The sequence below is a fragment of the Schistocerca serialis genome, chromosome 9 (assembly GCF_023864345.2).
Source record: "Schistocerca serialis cubense isolate TAMUIC-IGC-003099 chromosome 9, iqSchSeri2.2, whole genome shotgun sequence".
In the NCBI taxonomy this organism is placed as follows: Eukaryota; Metazoa; Arthropoda; class Insecta; order Orthoptera; family Acrididae; genus Schistocerca; species Schistocerca serialis.
Window position 1 is genome coordinate 325,021,785 of NC_064646.1, and position 20,615 is coordinate 325,042,399.

At 37.7% G+C, this 20,615-nt stretch overlaps 1 protein-coding gene across 1 annotated transcript in view; it reads left to right on the plus strand.

The window, feature by feature from the left end:
* The window catches only part of LOC126419911 (zinc finger FYVE domain-containing protein 21-like), a 61,321-nt gene extending 42,596 nt beyond the window's left edge, over positions 1-18,725 (plus strand). Inside the window, exons 6-7 of the mRNA XM_050087191.1 lie at positions 6,687-6,814; positions 18,390-18,725. Coding sequence (XP_049943148.1) covers positions 6,687-6,814; positions 18,390-18,434 — 173 coding nt within the window. The 3' untranslated portion in view covers positions 18,435-18,725. The remainder of the gene's footprint in view (positions 1-6,686; positions 6,815-18,389) is intronic.
* Positions 18,726-20,615: the final 1,890 nt, after the last annotated feature.

The following is a 20,615-nucleotide window of genomic DNA, read 5'->3' on the forward strand; positions in this document are numbered from 1 at the left end:
GTAAAAATTTTCATATTTATAAGTATTTATGAATTATTTACTCGAAAAATGCCATCCAAAGACTTTTGAGAATTATACAAAATATTGTGTGGTTGATATGTTAGTTGTCAATACAGAGACAGTGGAAAATATTTTTGTATGTAAAGTTTCAAAAATTTTTCAGCATTCTGCATATTTCACATCACTGAATTTCTAGTGTAAAATATGCATGTTGGCAACACTGTTTCCAGGCTCTTTTATTTATAAAAAATGAGTGACTATTTGCATGTAATCCATTCTGCATCGAGTGTTGTGTTTGGTTCGAACTTTTTGTTATATACAGTGTCAGTGAGGAAATACAGTAGTGAAAGAGTGAGGTGTGTGAACTATGAAAAAAAGACACAATAAGGTAGTGTTTCAGAAAAGAGAAAAAACACTTCACAGGTGTTGGAAATCTGTCAGAGGTATTGCAGGAATATCGTGGTCCTCAAGGAGTGATTCGTTGTGCAGGAATTGCGACACTCACTACAGCTGCACTACACTCGCTATGTGAAGAAATTTAGTGACAACCCACCTGAATGATCACCATCACCTGAATGCGAAACTGAAGATGACAGTGCAGATAAAAAGAAAAGTGAAAGAAATTGAAACAAGGTTTACACAAGCAACATCTTCAATACTTTATGAAATGTGTAATGTAGATGCACTTTGTGCAGAAATTGAAGATAGTGATATGTGCATGAAATGTGATATGTGGTTTCAGAACCTAAATACTGCTATCTCAGCTGCCACCTATGCTGAGAAGGTACAGTTACTGACACTGATACCAGGTAGCTACTGTAAGCAGAAGTTACAGAAATGCTTACCCACTTCCTCACATTATTTAAACTCAAAAGGTAAAATAAAGAATGATAGAGGTACTTGGGCATGCCCAGATTCTTATTGTGGGCATCCGTTGCAAGATGATACTGTTGCTCTGGAATATTACCTAAGTGATGACAAAGATTGCAGCAGACAAAGTCCTAACTAGGCTGATGTTATCTCTGTTAGTGAAAATGGTGAAAAAGTTAAAAAAGTAAAAATATATGTGAAAAGATCAATAAGAGAAGCATATCTCCTAATGAAAAAGGAGAATCTGAATTTAAAAATTGGTCTCACAAAATTCTTCCACTTACAACCAAAATGGGTAAAATGCCCGCCAGTGAAGGAAGTATGCATATGTGTTTAGGGTGCACTAATTTGAAATTTGTTTGTTTTGATATAAGCAGTGTCACAGGAAAGAAGTAAACAGAGATGGACCTGATGCTTTTCTATATATGTCAAGAGCCGCAGATAAATGTTGGTGGCAGGAGTGTGCAATGTGTCCTGGTGCTGAAGTGGTGACTGTTAAAGCATTACTCCTTATGGATACTGAAATGATGAAACCTATGCATTGTGTGAGGGAGGAGAGCCACAGAAGTTTGTTACAAAGGTTAGGCATTGGGTCATGAAAGTAATAGCTCACCATCATATCTGGAGGTTTTGGAGACAGGTCATAGCAGAAGTAAAATCAGCCACATCCCAGAATATTGATGCATTAGTTCTTCATTTCGACTTTGCTGAGAACTGGTCTGTTGCTTTGCAGAATGAAATTCAAAGTTACCACTGGTACGCATCGCAAGTATCAATATTCACATGTGTTACTCACTTCCTTGGAACATCACACTGTCTTCCTACTGTCAGTGATCTCATAAGTTGCAGTACACATGCATGCTACACTGTCAGCATGAAAATTGATGACATAGCATCTAGAGGCCATGCATTTCCTAAACATGTGTATGTGAATGATGGTGCAGCATCTCATTTTAAAAACCGTTTTCAGCCTTATGAGTTTGATCAATACTGTAGTGCAGGAATTAAGGCGAAAAAGGTATTTTTTTAGTAACAGGTGATGGAAAAAGTTCATCGGACAGGGTAGAAGGTCTCTGTAAACATCTTGCAACAAGATTTAATCTCCAGCATGAAGCTGTTGATGATATAAGAGATGCTAATGGATTTGTACACACCATGTCAACATTAGTAACACACATGAAACTCTTAATTCTAAATGAAAGTACATTAAGGGAATTCCATTTAAAAAAGAGAGAAGAGTGATCTGCTATGAAGCCTGTTGTAGGAATTCAATCAAGACACTATTGGGTTGCATCCTGGAGTGGCACATACATTTCAAGAATGGTTCTCCATGAAATGCAGCCTATTACTATGAGTGAGATGCACAGACCACAGTATCCATTAGAATACCTTGAAGTGAGCCACTTTATTTCTTGTGTGTATGACAATCAGTGGTGGATGAGAAAGATAATAATTGTCTCTCATGAGCTGCAAAATACAACCGTGTCCTTTATGACACCTCTTGCTCCTGCTAATGTTTTCAAATAGCTGTCATCAAAAGATCAGTGTGCAGTTCCCATTTCCCAAGTACTGATCTCGTTGGGTCATCCATGTCCATGCACAAATTCAACTCGGCTATACAAGCAGATGGGGAAGAAAAAAAAAAAACTCTTTTCAACAGTACATTGTTGATTGTTATATTGTATGTAATTTTAATTCATGGGAAGTCATGAAGAAATAAAAGCATGACAGAAGACAATAATAATTTGTGAATAATACCATAAAAAGAAAAATGGATATAAATATTCTATATCTCATTTTTGTTATAAAATGCTTTTGAACAAAATTATGAGTTATTTTCCCCCCTTACTTATAATTTTATAAAGTAATTATTTTGATTCAGGAATGCCAGTTTTACATGACATTTACTTAAAATCAGTGATCAGTTTAAATATTTAAATGTCCATGATTTTTGGCCTTTAGAGTTGAGCTAGGTCTACCTAAAAAAATTCTCACATTTTGTACAGACAAGTATTGCCCATTCTGACTGTACTTTCCTTAAGTACAGTGACCATCTAATGTACCATGAAATTTTAGAACATTTAAGATGGGGGTTTTGGAGAAAATATCTAAATAACCAAAAATTTCAGATTCTTTCATCTTATGTACAAATATTTTGACAGTTTAAGAATTTCATGTATTAATGTCATAGCTGACATTTAGCAGTTCTTGCACTTTATCATTTCTCAAGACAATTACCATGCTGTGACTATTCTTATTTTCAAAACATAATTTTGAAATTCACAAAAAGTTACAAATTTTCATAGTTTATTCTTCCAGAATAAATGGAAAAAAGCTCAGAAGTGTATACAGTGTGTAAACTTTTAAATGGCAGGCCTCTCCCTAGTCCTGAATCGGTAGAAGTCGGTAAACTTCGGGTGGCTTCGGTAGGTACGCAGTATCGACTGCTGCCAACATTACGTAGCTGACTGTGTTGTACAAGGTAATCATTGTCGTCTGCTTTGTTATTGTTTTGCGCTGTACTCTTCTGCGTATTTTTATTGTGCAGTGTGCTAAACATTATCAAAATGAGTGAAGAGGCATTTGCTGGCCTATCTCGGGAGTCCCCAACAACCCCTACCGGTAGGCCTACGGTTAGAAGGAAATTAGTATTACATAGCAATGCTCGCAAAATTATATTACGTGTGATTGAATGCTGCGAATGGGAATATTTTAATCTACATGACGATTTCAGTTTCATTTACGAACAACATTTAAAGCGAGTTTTACTTCCAAGCCTTTCGTCTGCTTTTGTGTAAGCATGACGCGCAATTTGTAGTGCCGGCACTGCAACTGGTAGGCGTTACTTGTCCCCCCCCCCCCCCCCCCCAATCCCCCCAACAACTCATCATCTCTCGCCAGCCAATGCTTGCTTCCTCCTCTCCCCGCGCACTCCCCTCACAACTCTGCCATCTTACAGTTAACACACTGTATGTATTAATCATGTGCCATAGTATTGGGAACAAAGTATTTATTGAAAATAAATTCAGATCTCTATCACATTTAGTTTCTTTATTACTTTTTTTTTTTTTTTTTTTTTTTTAATTTTCACAAATACTCTCATTTAGAGAGGTCTGTAACATTTTAACAAATCATCAGAAAATCAAAATATTGTAGTTTTGGTGGGATATTATGTATAACTTCAACACACATTTTTCTCAGCAAACTTTGAAATAGTGATGTGGCACATTCACTCTTGACCTGTGTGATTTGAGATGAATCGCCCAGCCGTCAGTACACTGCATTATGAATTGTCAGTAAGTTCACAGTAAAGTAATTGTCTTGATCCACAAGAAAATTAAATCAATTCGCACTACTAATATACTGTATATCAGTTTATAAACCGAATACAAGCTAGCAGTTTACAGTAAAACAGGTGTCACAATATTGATACATGATGGTTAAAACCACTGCAGTAGTTAGTTCACGTGACTGAATAAGTATACCAGTCTGTAGGCACTGAACTTTAACTTCACTCTAGTAATCTCACAAACAGGCATCTTTGACTTGCATGGTGGTAACAGCAATTTGTGTCATTGTTCTGCGGAGGCCATAAATACAGCATCGTTGTCTAGGGAAGCATCTGTTAGACCAGGACACGACAATGGCTGACTCGCAGAGAATGAGAGTGGGCTCATGGCTGCCAAGGCTTAAATTGGCCAGCTGGAGATGTTTCCTTGCTAATAGCAGCCTCGCTGGATGTAGATGTAATAATGGTTGTTGCTAGTTCCATGTCTTCCATCGATCCCATCACCTGATATCACTGAAAAAAAGAGTACTGATACAGTTTTTCAAGATACCCTCCCACCTCCTCTATAAGAATGTGCTGAATTCTAAGTGTCACTGGTTGGATCTGTGATTGCTCTTTTACATCGTTATCATCAGTGGTTGATACTTTGTTTACAAAAGCATGCAGAAGAAAAATGTGCCCTAAGAAGATAAGAAAGATTCATACACACCATGTGTATTGAATGGTCCCGGTAAGCAGTGGAGACATATTCCAAGGAGCACACAAGCTATACTTCCAGAACTTATGCTCTTTGACAAATTTTGCATAAGAAACAAAGTATATTTCCAAAGAAAATGCACATACGAGGGCTATCCACAAAGTACATTACGTTTTGGAATTATAAATAATTGGAAATTTTTTTTTATATACAGATGAAAGCCACACTTAAATACTACTTTTCTACATAGTTGCCATTTAAATTAAGGCACTTATCGTAGCGATGGATGAGCTTGGAAATTCCTTAGTCATGAAATTCGGCCGCCTGCGCCTTCAACTACGTGGTTACCTCTTCTTGAAGCTGTGGGTCGTCATCAAAATGCTGCATAGCCAACCACTTCTTCATTGCTGGGTATAAGTAGAAGTCGCTCGGTGCCAGGTTGGGACTGTACGGTGGATGAGGAAACAACTCCCACTTAAAAGATTCGAGAACTTCACGATTGGCATTTGCCGTGTGGGCCCGGGTGTTGTCGTGAATCAGCAAGATCTTTGAGCCGAACTTTCCCCTGCGCTTGTTTTGTATTGCTCTTCTGAGGTTGTGCAGAGTTTGGCAATACTTTTGAGAGTTTATTGTAGTGCCTCTTTCCAGGAAATCCACAAAAATCACACCTTTTCTGTCCCAAAAGAGGTAACCATGTGGTTGAAGGCGCAGGCGGCCGAATTTTACGACGAAGGAATTTCCAAGCTCGTCCATCGCTACGATAAGTGCCTTAATTTAAATGGCAACTATGTAGAAAAGTAGTATTTAAGTGTGGCTTTCATCTGTATATAATAAAAAAGTTTTCCAATACTTTATTTATTTTTAATTCCAAAACGTAATGTACTTTGTGGATAGCCCTCGTATTTACTGGTTGTGCTAGTAAACTTCCTTGTTTGAGCTTTCAGAATAATTATAACGATTTTATTGCTGTTTGACACACACTACCATGCCCATTCACACATTTATCTGTGCCAGAAATGATTCATCAGTGTACCTCAGCTTGGTCTTAGTGTTATGAAGGCATACTGAAAATTAATGCCTCTGAATTTTTATGTGAAAACTCGTAAAGATTTTTAAATGAAACAGATGTGATTAGCACTCTACATTTTTATTCTTCATGTCTACATATTTATTTCTCAACATAGTCCACCTGGCATGAATACATTTCTCCCAACGAGAGACCAGTTTGTTGACACTGTCACCATAGAATGTTTGACTTTGTTGATGGAGCCACAACCTTACCTTTGCTTGCACTGATTTATCAGTATCAGAATGAAGTCCTCAAAAGTGTTGCAAATGGATGAAAAATCAGATGGGGACAAGGTTGGGACTGTATGGTAGATCATCGATGACAGTGAACCCAAGGTGACAGATTGTTGCAGCACTTGTGTGTGGTATGGCATTGTCATGCTGAAGGAGAGGATTCTCAATATGCTGACAAACTCTTCAAATTCCAAACTTGATTACAGCTCACTGATCTTTGCACACCAGAGATAGTTACGTTATGAGCTACCATGCTATACACAACAGTTTGTAGTCCTTTTACAGCAGAGGGCTTCAAATGTGTGGGCATCAAGAATAAAGATGTGGAGTGTTAATAAGGTTTGCTTCATTAAAAAAAAAAAAAAAAAGCTTTAAAGGTTTTGACATAAATTTGGAGGAATTACTTAGTTAGGTGTACTAAATAGTAAACTGCCTGTAATATATGATGATGTATTTTCAGTGGTCTCATTTGTTGACAGGTACTGTGTGTGCTGTGCTTCTATTTTTTTGAATACTTATTGTTTCAAGGTCCATGTGGTGTGAAGATTGTTTACGACAATGGTGAGAAGGATGGGCCCTATCGGCAGCTAAAGTTATCTTGTGGTCAAGAAACTGATCAAACAGCATCTGGTCTGTGGGTGTCGGCCATTCATGAGGTCAGTATAAACAAATCTTCCATATGTAACAATGAAAGTTGCCACTCACCATATTGCAGAGACGCTGAGTCGCAGATGCACATAACAAAAAGTTTGTCACAAATAAAGTTTTCGGCCAGTAAGGCCTTCGTCAACAATACACACATGCCGCCCGCCCCCCCCCCCCCCCCCCCACCCCCTACACACACAAAATTAGCAGTTTGCGGATAAGAATTTCATTAATAAATCTCATCTGTTCAGTACATTTTCTTTCAAAACCAAGTTAGTGGCCCTATATACGGATATCAGAGAGTGGCAGAATAATTCATTGTTAGTGTTGTAGCAAGCGCGTTGTTATCACCTCTCCTCACCACACTTCCGCACAGCTCTGACTGACTGTCCAACTGAGTTCACACATAACATATGTATTTATATTCACTCATAAATGTTGGTGAGCTTGTAGCTAGACACACAATGATTTTTTTTAGAAAGAAATAAATTCGCATAAAACACAACACAGTGGAATATTACTACATACTAATGTCCAAATAATCATAACAAATTCTGGTCTTTCGAGATGAGTGACAGTGATGTTGCTTGAAAGAATTCTGCCCATGGAGTTGTACATTGAGTTGTTAATCGTTGGTAGCTAGATTTGGACTGATTGCGCACAGATGTTATTGTCATGATTTCCGAGTGCAGACAGGGGTATATAAAGATGGGTGTATGGATTTTCAGTGCCATTGGTAATTTTATTTGCAATTATAATGATATAAGGTTCAAATTTAGGAGGGGGTCAATCTGTTCAGCCCAACAACAATATTGCTTAACTGTTTGATAGATAATTAGAAAATTATTAAAGTCTGAAGTATTGTTTGATTATTACACTTTATACCAGTGCGGTGGGTTATTGATTTTCATGTAAAATTTCCAGGTTCATAATTTCTTTAATTTCTTTGACTTCTGGATGTTGAGGAAGGAAGATGAAAGAAGATTGGAGGCACTAGAGATGTGGATATGGAGAAGAATGGAAAAAGTGAAATTGGAAGACAGAGTAAGGAATGAAGAAGTATTAAGAAGAGTTGGAGAAGAAAGAGAAATGTTGAAAGTCATCAGAAAGAGAAAACAGAAATGGATTGGACATTGTTTGAGGAGGGACTGTTTATTGAAGGAAGGGAAAAAGGGAAGAGGAAAAAGAAGATATCAAATGCTAGACAATGTCAAAGGAAACAAATATTCAGAAATGAAAAGACTGGCTATGGACAGACAAAAGTGGAAAAGGCTTAACCCATGACAAGACCTGCCATAAGGCAGAATACCATACTACTACTCCAGTTTTTGGCTTGTTTGAGTAAATAAAGACAGTGTGATTCAGAAAAATTAGGGCAACAAAAGGATAATGTCAAATCTAGGTAATAAAGATAGCTTGAAAGTTCAAATAATGAAAGTATTTTTTGTTCAGTCCAAACTTTAATTATGAATTTTTTCTTGGTTAATGAGTTTTCAGAGAAAGTAAACTGATTACAGGAAATAACAAAACTAGGACTATCGAAAGTGCTAGGTCTTTTTACAAATGAACTGTTATTAACTCACATAATTTTTTATGATTACATACTACAGGAACAACTTAAATTATCAATTTCTCTTAACTAACAATCTTTTAGAGAAAACTGAAGTATGCCATTGGAATCAGGAGATTGTAAATTATAATATGGATAGCAACATTATGTAAAATACTGCGTGAATAATTATTTGGAAATTTTGTATATGAATCTGCGTATGATTGGAAGCAGTTGAAATAGAATGGTAGCTAATGGAGTCTTGCTATATTTGAACTGGACTTGTGTTCAGGAGTGATATTCAAATGCCAATACAACTATTTTGATTTGATTTGTCTAAACTTTTTTTTTTTTTTTTTTTTTTTAAATTGCTTGAAATGGATGCTGAGATTTTTTCTTAGATAAGACTGGTACTGGTTTTTCTGCCCCCACACCAATTTTATTTTTGAAATTCTTTCTCAACTGTGACAGTGCTCTTTGATAAATGATCCTGTTATTGACAATATTTTGGATTCTACATTACATTACATGGGAGATGAAAAAGCTTGCACAGGATAGAGTAGCATGGAGAGCTGCATCAAACCAGTCTCAGGACTGAAGACCACAACAACAACAACATTACATGGTAAACTTTTGGAAAAAGCCTTTGTTATAGTCAGTTAAAATGATTTTAAAATATTACTCTTAGGCATTTACACATTTTTCCATTCTCTAAAGAAACTTAAAAAGCCTCAGCTCAGAGCTTAATAAAATAACTTTTAGAGATTTCTGATATGTGGACACTGACATTGTCCAAAAAGGCAGTGCCCTGAGCTGTGATGGAGAAAATCACAGAAAGATGTCCTCTTGGCAGACGAAGACTGTTGTTGATGGGGTAAGCTAGTAAGCAGCTCAACGAAGCAGGTTGCTGAGGACCACTTGTTACCTGAACGTGTGGTCTTAGGGGTCAGTGGTCACATAACAAGGACAGTGGTACATTATTACAACTATTTGAACATGTAAGAAGCACATTTGCACTTAATTTATTTACACGTCAAGTTCCATAGGACCAAATTGAGGAGCAAATCTCCAAGGTCATGGAATGTGTCAGTACATGAAATTACAACATAAAAGTAATAACGGATAAAAATAAAATGTTTATGAACCCAAAAAAAGTTTAGCCATAAGTTTAAGTAAATGCAGTCAACAATAGAACATAAGAATCAGCTTAATTTTTCAAGGAATTCCTCAACAGAATAGAAGGACCAACCCATGAGGAAACTCTTCAGTTTTAATTTGAAAGTGCGTGGATTACTGCTAAGATTTTTGAATTCTTGTAGTAGGTTATTGAAAATGTATGCAGCAGTTTACTGCACACCTTTGTGCACAAAAGTTAAGGAAGTCCGATATAAATGCAGGTTGGATTTTTGAGGAGTGTTAACTGAGTGAAAGTTGCTTATTCTTGGGAATAAGCTGATATTGTTAACAAGAAACAACAGTAAAGAATATATACATTGAGAGGCCGATGTCAAAATACCCTGACTAGAGAACAGGGGTTGACAAGAGGTTCGCAAACTACACCACTTGTTGCCTGAACCGCCCATTTCTGAGCCAAAGCTATACTTTTGGGAAGAGTTACCCCAAAATAATAACACCATATGACATAAGTGAATTAAAATAAGCAAAGTGGGCTAATTTCTGTGTTGAACAATCACTTACTTCAGGTACTGGTAGAATAGTAAAAATAGCAGCATTAAGTCTTTGAACTAGATTTTGAATGTGGGCTTTCCACGACAGTTTACTATCTATCTGAACACCTAGAAATTCAAACTGTTCAGTTTCACTAATCATATGCCCATTCTGTGAAATTAAAATTTTGGGTTTAGTTGAATTGTGTGTTAGAAACTGTAAAAACTGAGTCATAATGTTGTTTAGCATTAGTTTACTTTCTACAAGCCATGAATTTAGGTCATGAAATGCACTATTTGAAACCGAGCCAGTGTTGCACACAGCACCCTTTACTGTCAAGCTAGTGTCATCAGCAAACAGAAATATTTTAGAGTTAGCCGTAATACTAGAGGCGTATTGTTTATATAAATAAGGAACAGGAGTGGCCCCAACACTGATCCGTAGGGCACCCCCCCCCCCCCCTCCCCATCCCCCTCATTTGACCATACCCCACTCAGACTGCACATCATGGCCGTTCTCAACACTGTGAGTCATAACCTTTTGCTGTCTGTTGCTAAAGTAAGAGGTGAACCAATTGTGACCTACTCCACATATTCTGTAATGGTCCAACTTCTGGAGCAATAGTTTGTGATCAACACACACACACATACATCAGTTAAATAAAAATATTTGTCTAGCATTCAAAACCTTTTGTTTAACTCATCCAGTACTTCATGGAGAAAAGAGAATATAGCATTTTCAGTTGTTAAATGACTTCTAAAACCGAACTGTACATTTCATGGCAAATTAAGTGATATAAAATGATCAATACACAGCCTTTTCAATAACTTTAGCATCTACATCTACATCCATACTCCGCAAGCCACCTGATGGTGCGTGGCGGAGGATACCTTGAGTACCTCTATCGGTTCTCCCTTCTATTCCAGTCTCGTATTGTTCGTGGAAAGAAGGATTGTCGGTATGCCTCCATGTGGGCTCTAATCTCTCTGATTTTATCCTCATGGTCTCTTCGCGAGACACTGATGGCATACAAATAGGTCTAAAATTATCTACATTATCCCTTTCTCCCTTTTAATAAAGTGGCTTTACTACTGTGTACTTTAATCGTTCACGAATCTGACCATTCCTATAGGAAAAATTACAAATATGGCTAAGTACAGGGCTAACATGTACAGCAAAGTACTTTAATATTCTGCTAGGCACTCCATCGTATCCATGAGAGTGATTTAATTATTGACTCAATCTCCACCTTGTCTGTATCACAGAGGAGTATTTCAGACATCAATCTCGGAAAGGCATTTGCCAAGAGTGTTACATGATTCCCTGTAGAAACTAAATTTAAATATTTAATTCACCAGCAATGCTCAGAAAATGATCATTAAATACTGTACATATATCTGATTTATCAGTAACAGAAATATTTTTACTATGAACTGACTTCATATCGTTGACCTTGTGCTGCTGACCAGACACTTACTTCACAAGTGACCATATGGCTTTAATTTTATCATGTGAATTAGCTATTCTATTTGCATGCCATATACTCTTTGTCTTCCTAGTAACATTTTTAAGCACCTTACAATACCGTTTGTAATAGACTACTATAGCTCCATTGTGACTACGTCTAACATTTTGGTATAATTCCTGCTTTGTTCTACATGATACCCTTATCCCACTATATCCGGGCCGATGAAACATGTCACTTGACAGCTCGTGTGGGGTTGGCTACACTATGATTGCGAGGTTGCAGTAGCTGCCAGCGCACACGCCCACAACTCCGAAGTACGTTTTGTAAATGTTAGCTACAATCAACGTTTATATGTTAAGTGCAACAAAATACGTTATTCTAACAATGAATAGAACGATGACGTTCGATAGTATATGAAACTGGGAAGTAAAAACATCTGAAGTTAATGATAATATCTATGAAAAGTCGTTCTAAATCATTACAGTAATAGCTGCATGTACAACGGCGTATAATAATGTAAATCTAAGCATACCAAGTAACACGCTATCCACACTCATAGAAAGAAATAAAGCAAAACATGCATAGCCTATCCGATTGCTGAGAGAAAAAGAATTAATTCTGTACACATTTACACTCACCAATTTACAATGTCAATGCCGCAATTCCATCCAGTTCTCCTTCACTATCATCGGAATCGGTGCCAAAATCTTTGTCTTCGTCATCGTCATCATTAAGAGAAATCATTAATTGTTGGTTTTCATTTATAATGCTGTCTATAGTCTGTGCTTCTCTTATCAGTTCAGCAACATGGTCTACTTTCTTCCTCCATGAGGTAGCGTCTACAGTAGCAAGACCTTCACATAGCAGTCTTTCCACTTCTGTTAAAGTAAAAGTCCTGTTGTTACTTCTAATGTATGCCTTGACTTCACTCCAAACCAATTCAATTGGATTAAAATGGCAGTGATAAGATGGTAGCCTAATTACCAAGTGACCCTGTTTGCTTGCAATTTCATCTACGATGTAGTTAGGCATCACAGGCTTATTTTGTTTCACAAGTGAGTATAACAGCAGCCTTGTCATGCTCATGTCCGCAGCAATGTCTCTGCCTGCAACCACTGCATCATAGTTTCATTACGGTCACTAATGGTGGGATTTTTATCTGAAATCACGGAATGGTACGGTGCACTGTCCATCACAAAAACTGTCGGAACACTAAACTGGAGTAACAAATTTTTAAACCACCATAGAAACCGTGGGCGGTCCATACCCTCATACCAGTGTTTTTTCGATCGAAAAACTAGAAGTCCTTCAGGCACAAAGCCGTTTGAAGATCCTGCATGGGTCACAATTAATTGGGACCCTCTTCCTGTTGGCTGATGATCACTGCTATTCGGAGTATCATCTGTCCAGCATTTCTCAACTGATTCTCCAACATTGACCCAGGTTTTGTCTAACCATATGACTGAGTGTATATGCTTTCCCACAGTTTTAGTCAATCTAATTTTTTAAAACAGAAGCCTGTACTTTTTAATATCATCTCAAGTGGCGTTTTCCCCCCTGAGAAAAGTTCACTTTCTTTTAAAGAAATTAGCAACTTTGCTATTGTGGAATATTCTTTCCTTTTATAGTATCCGTATATGTGCCGACGAATTGCATCAGATTGGGAAGAATCAATATCTGTAACAGGATGAGGCTGCTCTTTTTCGTGCCCGGAGTACTTAAACACACACTCTTTCTTCCGCAGGGGCTTTCTTCCACACTGTTTACTTCACTGTCTTGTAAGTCTTGAAGTAGCACACCTTTCCTTATAACTGTTCTTTCAGTGAGTCCTAAAGTTTTTAAGGTATGATCTAAAACTTTATTGGCAGGAATCGATGCATGCCCATGAACAGAAACAAATTCTTTGTCTTGTTCGTAAAACTCGTGCTTCCTCCATAGCAATTCCAAAGCCTGACTATTTAATGGCACTCCATGGCACAACGGATTGTCGCTTGGTGAACGATGTCATTTTGGTGACATGGTTTAACAAACAACACAACAGCAGGCATTTGCGCACTAACATACAATGTTTACATGTAAGCCGGCAACATGGTAGCATCGACGCCGGAACCGGCTTTTGTTCTGTGCTGTTATTGGTTCAGAAGACGCGGCACCTCCCGTTCCTCACTTGTTCGTTAGTTCTACCACCAACACTACAGCAATTGAGGAATGACCTCGAAGTGACATGTTTCAGTGGCCCAGGTTTAGTCAGCCAGCCAGGTGCCCTTTTACTAGACCCCTAACCCCATTTAGGACGTTCTAATGGAAAGCAGCTCTCAAACAGCATGAGAAATGTGTTAAGGAAAGCATTACATTGTCAGCTATGTTACTGGCACTATAAACGTCCTGCCACTCTTGTTCCTTGATGAGTTTTAGAAAACTCTATTGCCGTTGGAGTAAGTTTCCTACAAAGTTTGTATTTACATGTGACATTTATTTGAGTACAAAAGCCTTTTAGTGTCAAAATTTGTGCATCACGGTCTGAAATGCCATTCACCATTTTGCTAACAGAATGCCCATCAAGTAATGAAGAATGAATAAAAATGTTGTCTATGGCTGTGCTACTGTTCCCCTGCACCCTAGTTGGAAAGACTTTAGGATATCTACCAACATCCTTTTTCTTGCACAATCATATACAAAATTAATATTGAAGTCACCACATATAACTAATTTCTTGTGGTTCCTATAAAATCAATCAAGAACCCTCTGTAGCTTGAGCAGAAATGCTCGGAAGTCAGAGTTAGGAGTCCTATAAACAACAATCATCGTGTGTTTCCATTATTATTGAGAATCAGAATCTTATTGCCATTTTTCTTGTCTGCCAAACTTCTCTGTGACAATATTGTTATCAGCATACCCATGCTAATTGATCTCTACCTCTCTTACGTCTCCCATTCCCTAACATCTCTGCATTCCTCATACCAATCTCTGACTTTCTCTTGTTTTTCATTTATAGTCTTAATGTAGTGCCTACATCACACTTTTTATGTTTAAAATTCTTTATATTAAACTAGTCTTTAACAGTGGAATTTCAGTTATGATAGTGGTTTTATACAAACAACTACTCATACACTAGTGTCCAAAATTAAAGCAACACACTTCTATTTCCCCATCCTGCATCTAATTCACAATATAATCATACAAACTGTCAAAAGATTTCCATATGATCGTATCCTGCATGGTGATGACATTATGGTCAATGGACAACCACACCAATGATGACATTGGCTGTAATGGCATGATGGTACCACCTTAGTATTGCACAGCAACTGGCATCTGACCTCCCAGCATCCACTGGATGTGTTGTAGCAAGGCAAACGGTGCACAGAAAGCTTCAGAAGAGTGGCCTTTATTGTTGGAGACCTGTTTTATGTGTACCCCTGATGCGTCTTCACAGAAGGGAATGTCTAGAGCAGAGCTGTTACCATTCTACCAGGATGGTTGAACAGTGGACCAGTGTTCTTTTCACAGAAGAGTCCCAATTTGGTCTGGACATGATTTCGATGGAGTCTCTTCGGGACCTAACCATTGTGGAAAGATACTGATATCGAGGATTGTCCCTAGTGGTGTGGGTAGGGATTATGTTGACCACTTAAACAACTCTTCATAAAATTTGTGGTTAAATTGGAAAGGTTTAACTGCTGTCAGGTATCATGATGAGTTCTTGGGACCTCGTGCGGTTGTTGCAAGGTGCTGTGGGCCCAGATTTCGTGTTGCTGGACGATAATCCTCAACCTCATAGAGCACGCGTGGTTGATATTTTCTTAGAAATGGAAGATATTGCAGCTGTGGTGTGGCCTGGTAGTTCTCCTGATTTGAATCCCATAGAGCACGTCTGGGATGCACTAGGGACATGGGTTGCATCACTTCAGCATCCACCAACCACTCTCCATGACTTGTGAGCAGCGCTGCAGGAAGAATGGGAGTTATTGCCTCACCAGAGGTTGACATCATTTGCAGTGTGCGCCATTGCTGTCAGGGCTGTATTGCTGCCAGAGGTGGTCACACCCCATACTGATTGCATTACCCAGTTGTTGTGTAAATTTTTTAAGTTGGGGAAAATGAAGAACATTTTTGTCTACTGTCTTGCATGCTGTTGCTGTTTACATTCTTTATATAACTGCCTTATTATCACCTGATTATACTTTTTTGTGGCAAAATGAATGCAACCTTGCAAAATTTTGGTTTGTTGCTTTAATTTTGGATACCAGTGTATTTATTCACATGTTCTTTGATACTGAAAATGTACATCAGCTCAAGTCACTGTACTGAAAAGAAACCCACTGCTGCTGGAACAGTGATGACAAATTAAGGTGCAGGTCAACTGATGTATTATTGAACCAGGAGAGAGAAGGTTTTGAAAAGTGACGGTACATTAACAGTATTGCCCCTATTCTAAAGTACTCCTAATAATGAGCTGTTGATGAAAGATGAATTTTAATCACCAAAGAAACTAAAAGATGAATTAACGTAGACAAAAATGGTAAAAAGATGTATGAAGGACAGAACAAAGGAAGAAAATAATGGTGATGGACTGTTAAGGAGAGAATGATAATGCAAAATGCAAAAAGAAAAAAGAAAGGAAGACTATGGAAGAAGTTGTAGGAATCAGGGAATAAGAGATTGATGGTGATTGAGAATAACTATTGCCTATAACAGAGAATAAGTTTGAAGGACTTCTTTGAGCTCTGATCCTGAAAGCACTGCTGCTCTTGTCCAAACAACTCAAGTTGAGACACTACAGCCAGATTAAAATTACTTGATAGTTGACATTTCATGGCTGGTGCTAGTTTCCACCAATTAGGGTGCTCAACATCACGCCCAAACCATTTACTGTTGCCAAACAGCACGCGCGCACACACACACACACACACACACACACACACACACACACACACACACACACACACACACAATGCTAGCAATATAAATATGTTTCGTGCACAGCAGTAACCAAAAACTACTGGATCCTTCCCCACTAGATTGATTCAGTGGCACATATATTGTTATCATAATCACAAAGATTGTTAGAAGAGTTTCGCGTGGCATTACATGAAGCTAAATTTTTGAAGGCACCAATGCATTGTTGCGTTTGGAATATCAAAGTCATAAACGTAACAACTTTATGTATTGCAGTGTCATAGAGTAGTGGTTAGCACAAAACCCTGGCGTGTAGAAGGTTGTAGATTTCAAACTTATGAGCAAATTTTATTTTATTTTATTATTATTTTTAATTTCAAAATCTAATGAAAAGACTTTTATTATTATTATTATTTTTACTCAGTTAACTCCTTTAAATGTATTTTTTTTTTTTTAATTTCTAATACTTCACTCCATCATTTTCAACATTGTTTTGACTTTTTTATTTGCAGCAGTTCATGTAGACAGTGGGAGAATAGTTTCAGGTAACCAATGAAAGATGGCGAGAAATTACAGTTTGTTTTTTAGTACTGAAACTGAAATTTTGCTGTCTTGAGTTTTCTCATAGAGGTTAGTTTTAATTGCCATGAACAAAGTGATTGTGATTTTAGTTCTGCTGGTGCTTGTTGACTGCCATGTCTCAGATACAGTGCACATCACAAGGTTGTGGTTAGGTTAGAATGTGAGTTTAAATTCAAAGCTACAAAACATGTCATCTGCCACAGTTCACTTAGTTGACACTTAAAATCAGCTGTTGACAGCGCATCTTGGATTTCCATTGTACTTTGTGGTGGCCACTTCCAAGATTGCTCCATGTTACACATTAATAGCATTTGTGAAGTGACTTACTATGTTTGTGTGTCACCTATAAGCAAGCTCTAACAGCCAGCCAATGTGGCGACACTGTAGCTGCAAGTGGCAGAGGTCAACTATTAAGTAATTTTAAGCTACATATTTTCAAATTGTTTACAAAACAACATTACCCTTTTAAAATACTCTCCATTACCACTAATACAACCTCCCCCCCCCCCCCCCCCCTGTGGTTCTTCCACAGTTTGAAATATTTTTTGTAGTTACCTTTAGAAATGGCTGACAGATCCTCCATTGTTTTTCTCTGTGACTTCTTCAATGTTGTCAAATTGGTGTCCTTTCATGCCCCTTTTTATGTTTGGGAATAAGAAAAAGTTGCATGGAGCTGGGTCAGGGGAGTAAGGTGGGTGGGGCAGCCATTTTTAGCCAAAAACTCTAACAGAGATGGCTGCATGTGTAGGTGCATTGTCTTGGTGGAAGAACCAGTCTCATGTCTGCCACAAATTGTTTTTTAGAAACACTGTTGCGTTATCTTCTTACTACTTCCTAAAATGGTCTGTGAGCACAAGCTCTCGAATTTTTCAATGCCTTTGCCGATTCAGGCTGTTGATGGGCGTCCAGAACGAGGTTCATCATCAATCGACAAGTTGCCATTTTTAAAATGAACAAACCACTGTTACACTTGTGTTTTCCCATAGCATAATCTTGGTAAGCTGTTTTCAACATTAAAACAATTTCAGCAGCATTTTTACTGAGTAGAAAACAAAATTTCATAGGTGCAGTTGTTCACTTAAACTTACCATCATAAAAAATGAAATAAGAACAAAACAGCTCTAGCAAGCACAATCATTGTAGATGAACAGAACAAGCCAGGTCAACAACACAGGTGACACTGAACTGTCAATGAGTTGTGCTATACACACCTAGTGGCTGAGATGCGTACTACACAAGCTCTGGTTTTTATTTGGATACCCTTCGTATAGTACCCAGTTTAAAATGTTTTTGTGTAGATTTGTCTCTTATAAAAGACATTTTGAGTAATTTTATAGATCACTTAATATATTTAAAGTAACTTTCTTAATCAGTGGAATTTGCTAGTGATTTATTTTTTAAAATTTTACTTCTGTTTTAGGCGTTCAAGCTGATTTGTCGGCGCACCACGGGGGAGAACAGATAACTGAATCACAAAAAGAAAAATATTTTTAGAAGATGAATTTACATGAAGACAGATTTTATGTTCTATCTTGCATTGTGTGGCAAATGTTTAGATCAGGCAGTTGGTAAAATACTGTTGATAAGGGAGATTTATGAAAGTACAACCAAATTTTAAGTGCCTTATATATGTATATCTACTTAAACCAATAGAAATTGTTACCTACAAGCAGTTGTATTTAGAATGTTATATTTTATATGTATGTTTCTTATGCATTCCTGTTTATTGAATATTTTGTTTTGTATTTAATCAGAATACTATATATTCTTATTCAGAAATATAAATTATAATGGTGTATTCCATTTAAAACAATGTTTATGCATTCATAACCTGTGGCCAGTTGTGTGTTATTACTTAATTTTCATTGAGACCTATACCAGAAAAACGATCAACAAAACGTAAGTTAGCTTGAATTTCAACAGAACAAATTCTACTTAACAAATATGTGAACAAAGGTGGATTTATGTTATGACATACTCCTGGGTCACACATGGAGGCTGCTCCGACGTGATGTACCTTCAGCCTGTGTGGAACTCACTCGCAAACATTGACATTGCCACAAATTGTCAGGAGAGCTGATAGTATATTGTCATGGTACACCATTACAATAATATTACTTGTAAGGAAAGACTTTTTTGTCAAATTACAAAGTGTATATACTCATATTCAGCAAGGGCACTAATACCCATGCTGTTATCATCTAAAAACCGTCATTGTGCCATCACGATAAACAGGTGTTTTCATCGACTGGAAAAATTTTGCAACAGTAGATGATGGCTTGTGCTATTCACTCTGGTGGAGTATCCATGACTGCTTTTCAATTTTCATCTGAACCTTTGTTGCTTCAGATGTTAAGGGTGTAGATGGGGCCACTTTCAGCTATCAGTGCTGACATATCCATAAGAATGGGTTCACCTGGGATCAGTCATGAGCACTATCCTCTCAATAGTTTCAATTGGTATCATTCTGCAGCACATCCTTCAGCTGCATTGTCACTGTATGTAAATAGCTCCTGTCTAAATTACAGTGCTTTGGCAATAGATACTGCTGTACATAAGCTCCAGGATGCCATAAGCTGTCATGAACCTGATTATTGACGTGAACACACCATTCTTTACTAGGTGTGGTCCTACTGAAGGGTCTATGCCCTTACCATCTGCTGATCTCTGAACTGACTTACCAATCAGTTTTAGTCAGACCTACAGTTTAACATATACTCCAAACAAATGTTCATCTTAAACATTGTCAGAGGTGAAAGAAGTCATGGGAGACAGGTAAGTTCTTGGGCTGACCAGGGCATTTACTGTTGAGCTGTTGATGGATACCTTCTGCAGAGTATAAAAATGAGCTTCTGATCTTTGAAAACTAAGGCAGTGCCCTTCTGCAGGTTTGGGCCACAATATCCCCAGCCAAAACTCGATGTAGTACATGTGGTTGAGCAACATTGCATCGTGTCACTCTTAGGAGGGCTGCTCTTAAAGCATGCAACCTCATTTTTTTATTGCTAAAACCAACAGTGGTATGGGGTGTGCACGCTTTCTAGGCTTGTAGGCATACATAGTGGGCAAGCTTCTTCTCTCTCTTTTTTTTTCTTTTTTCCCCCTACAGAAACGAGAAGTCACCGACTAGCCATTGACAAGTGAATGTGTGTAAGTGGTAGTCACCAGAGGTTGTGCTATGGGCAAAATGACAGAAAAGTGGAGCAATGTTGCAGCATCAAATTTTGTTTTAAGCTTGGCAATTCTCAAGATGAAGCAATCTGCAAGATTTGACAAGTCTCTGGTGATGAAGCAACAGGCACCACACAGATAAAGGAATGGTACAGCTGCTTCAGAAATGGCCACTTAACACTGAGGAGTGAAGCATATTCAGGTAGACTTCCAACGTCCACAAATGATGATGCAATTGATCACATAAAAACCCTGGTGATGCAGTATAGACAAATCATGATCAGAAAACTGCAGACAAGATTATAATTAGTATTGGATCCATTCATTCCATTTAAACAAAACATTTGCATCTCAGGAGGATATCAGAAAAATTTGTGTAAAGTTGCTAACAACTGAGCAGAAGTAACTTCGTTCAGAGATCACAAAGAACATGCTGGATACTGTGGACAGTAATCCCCGCATTCTTAACACAGTG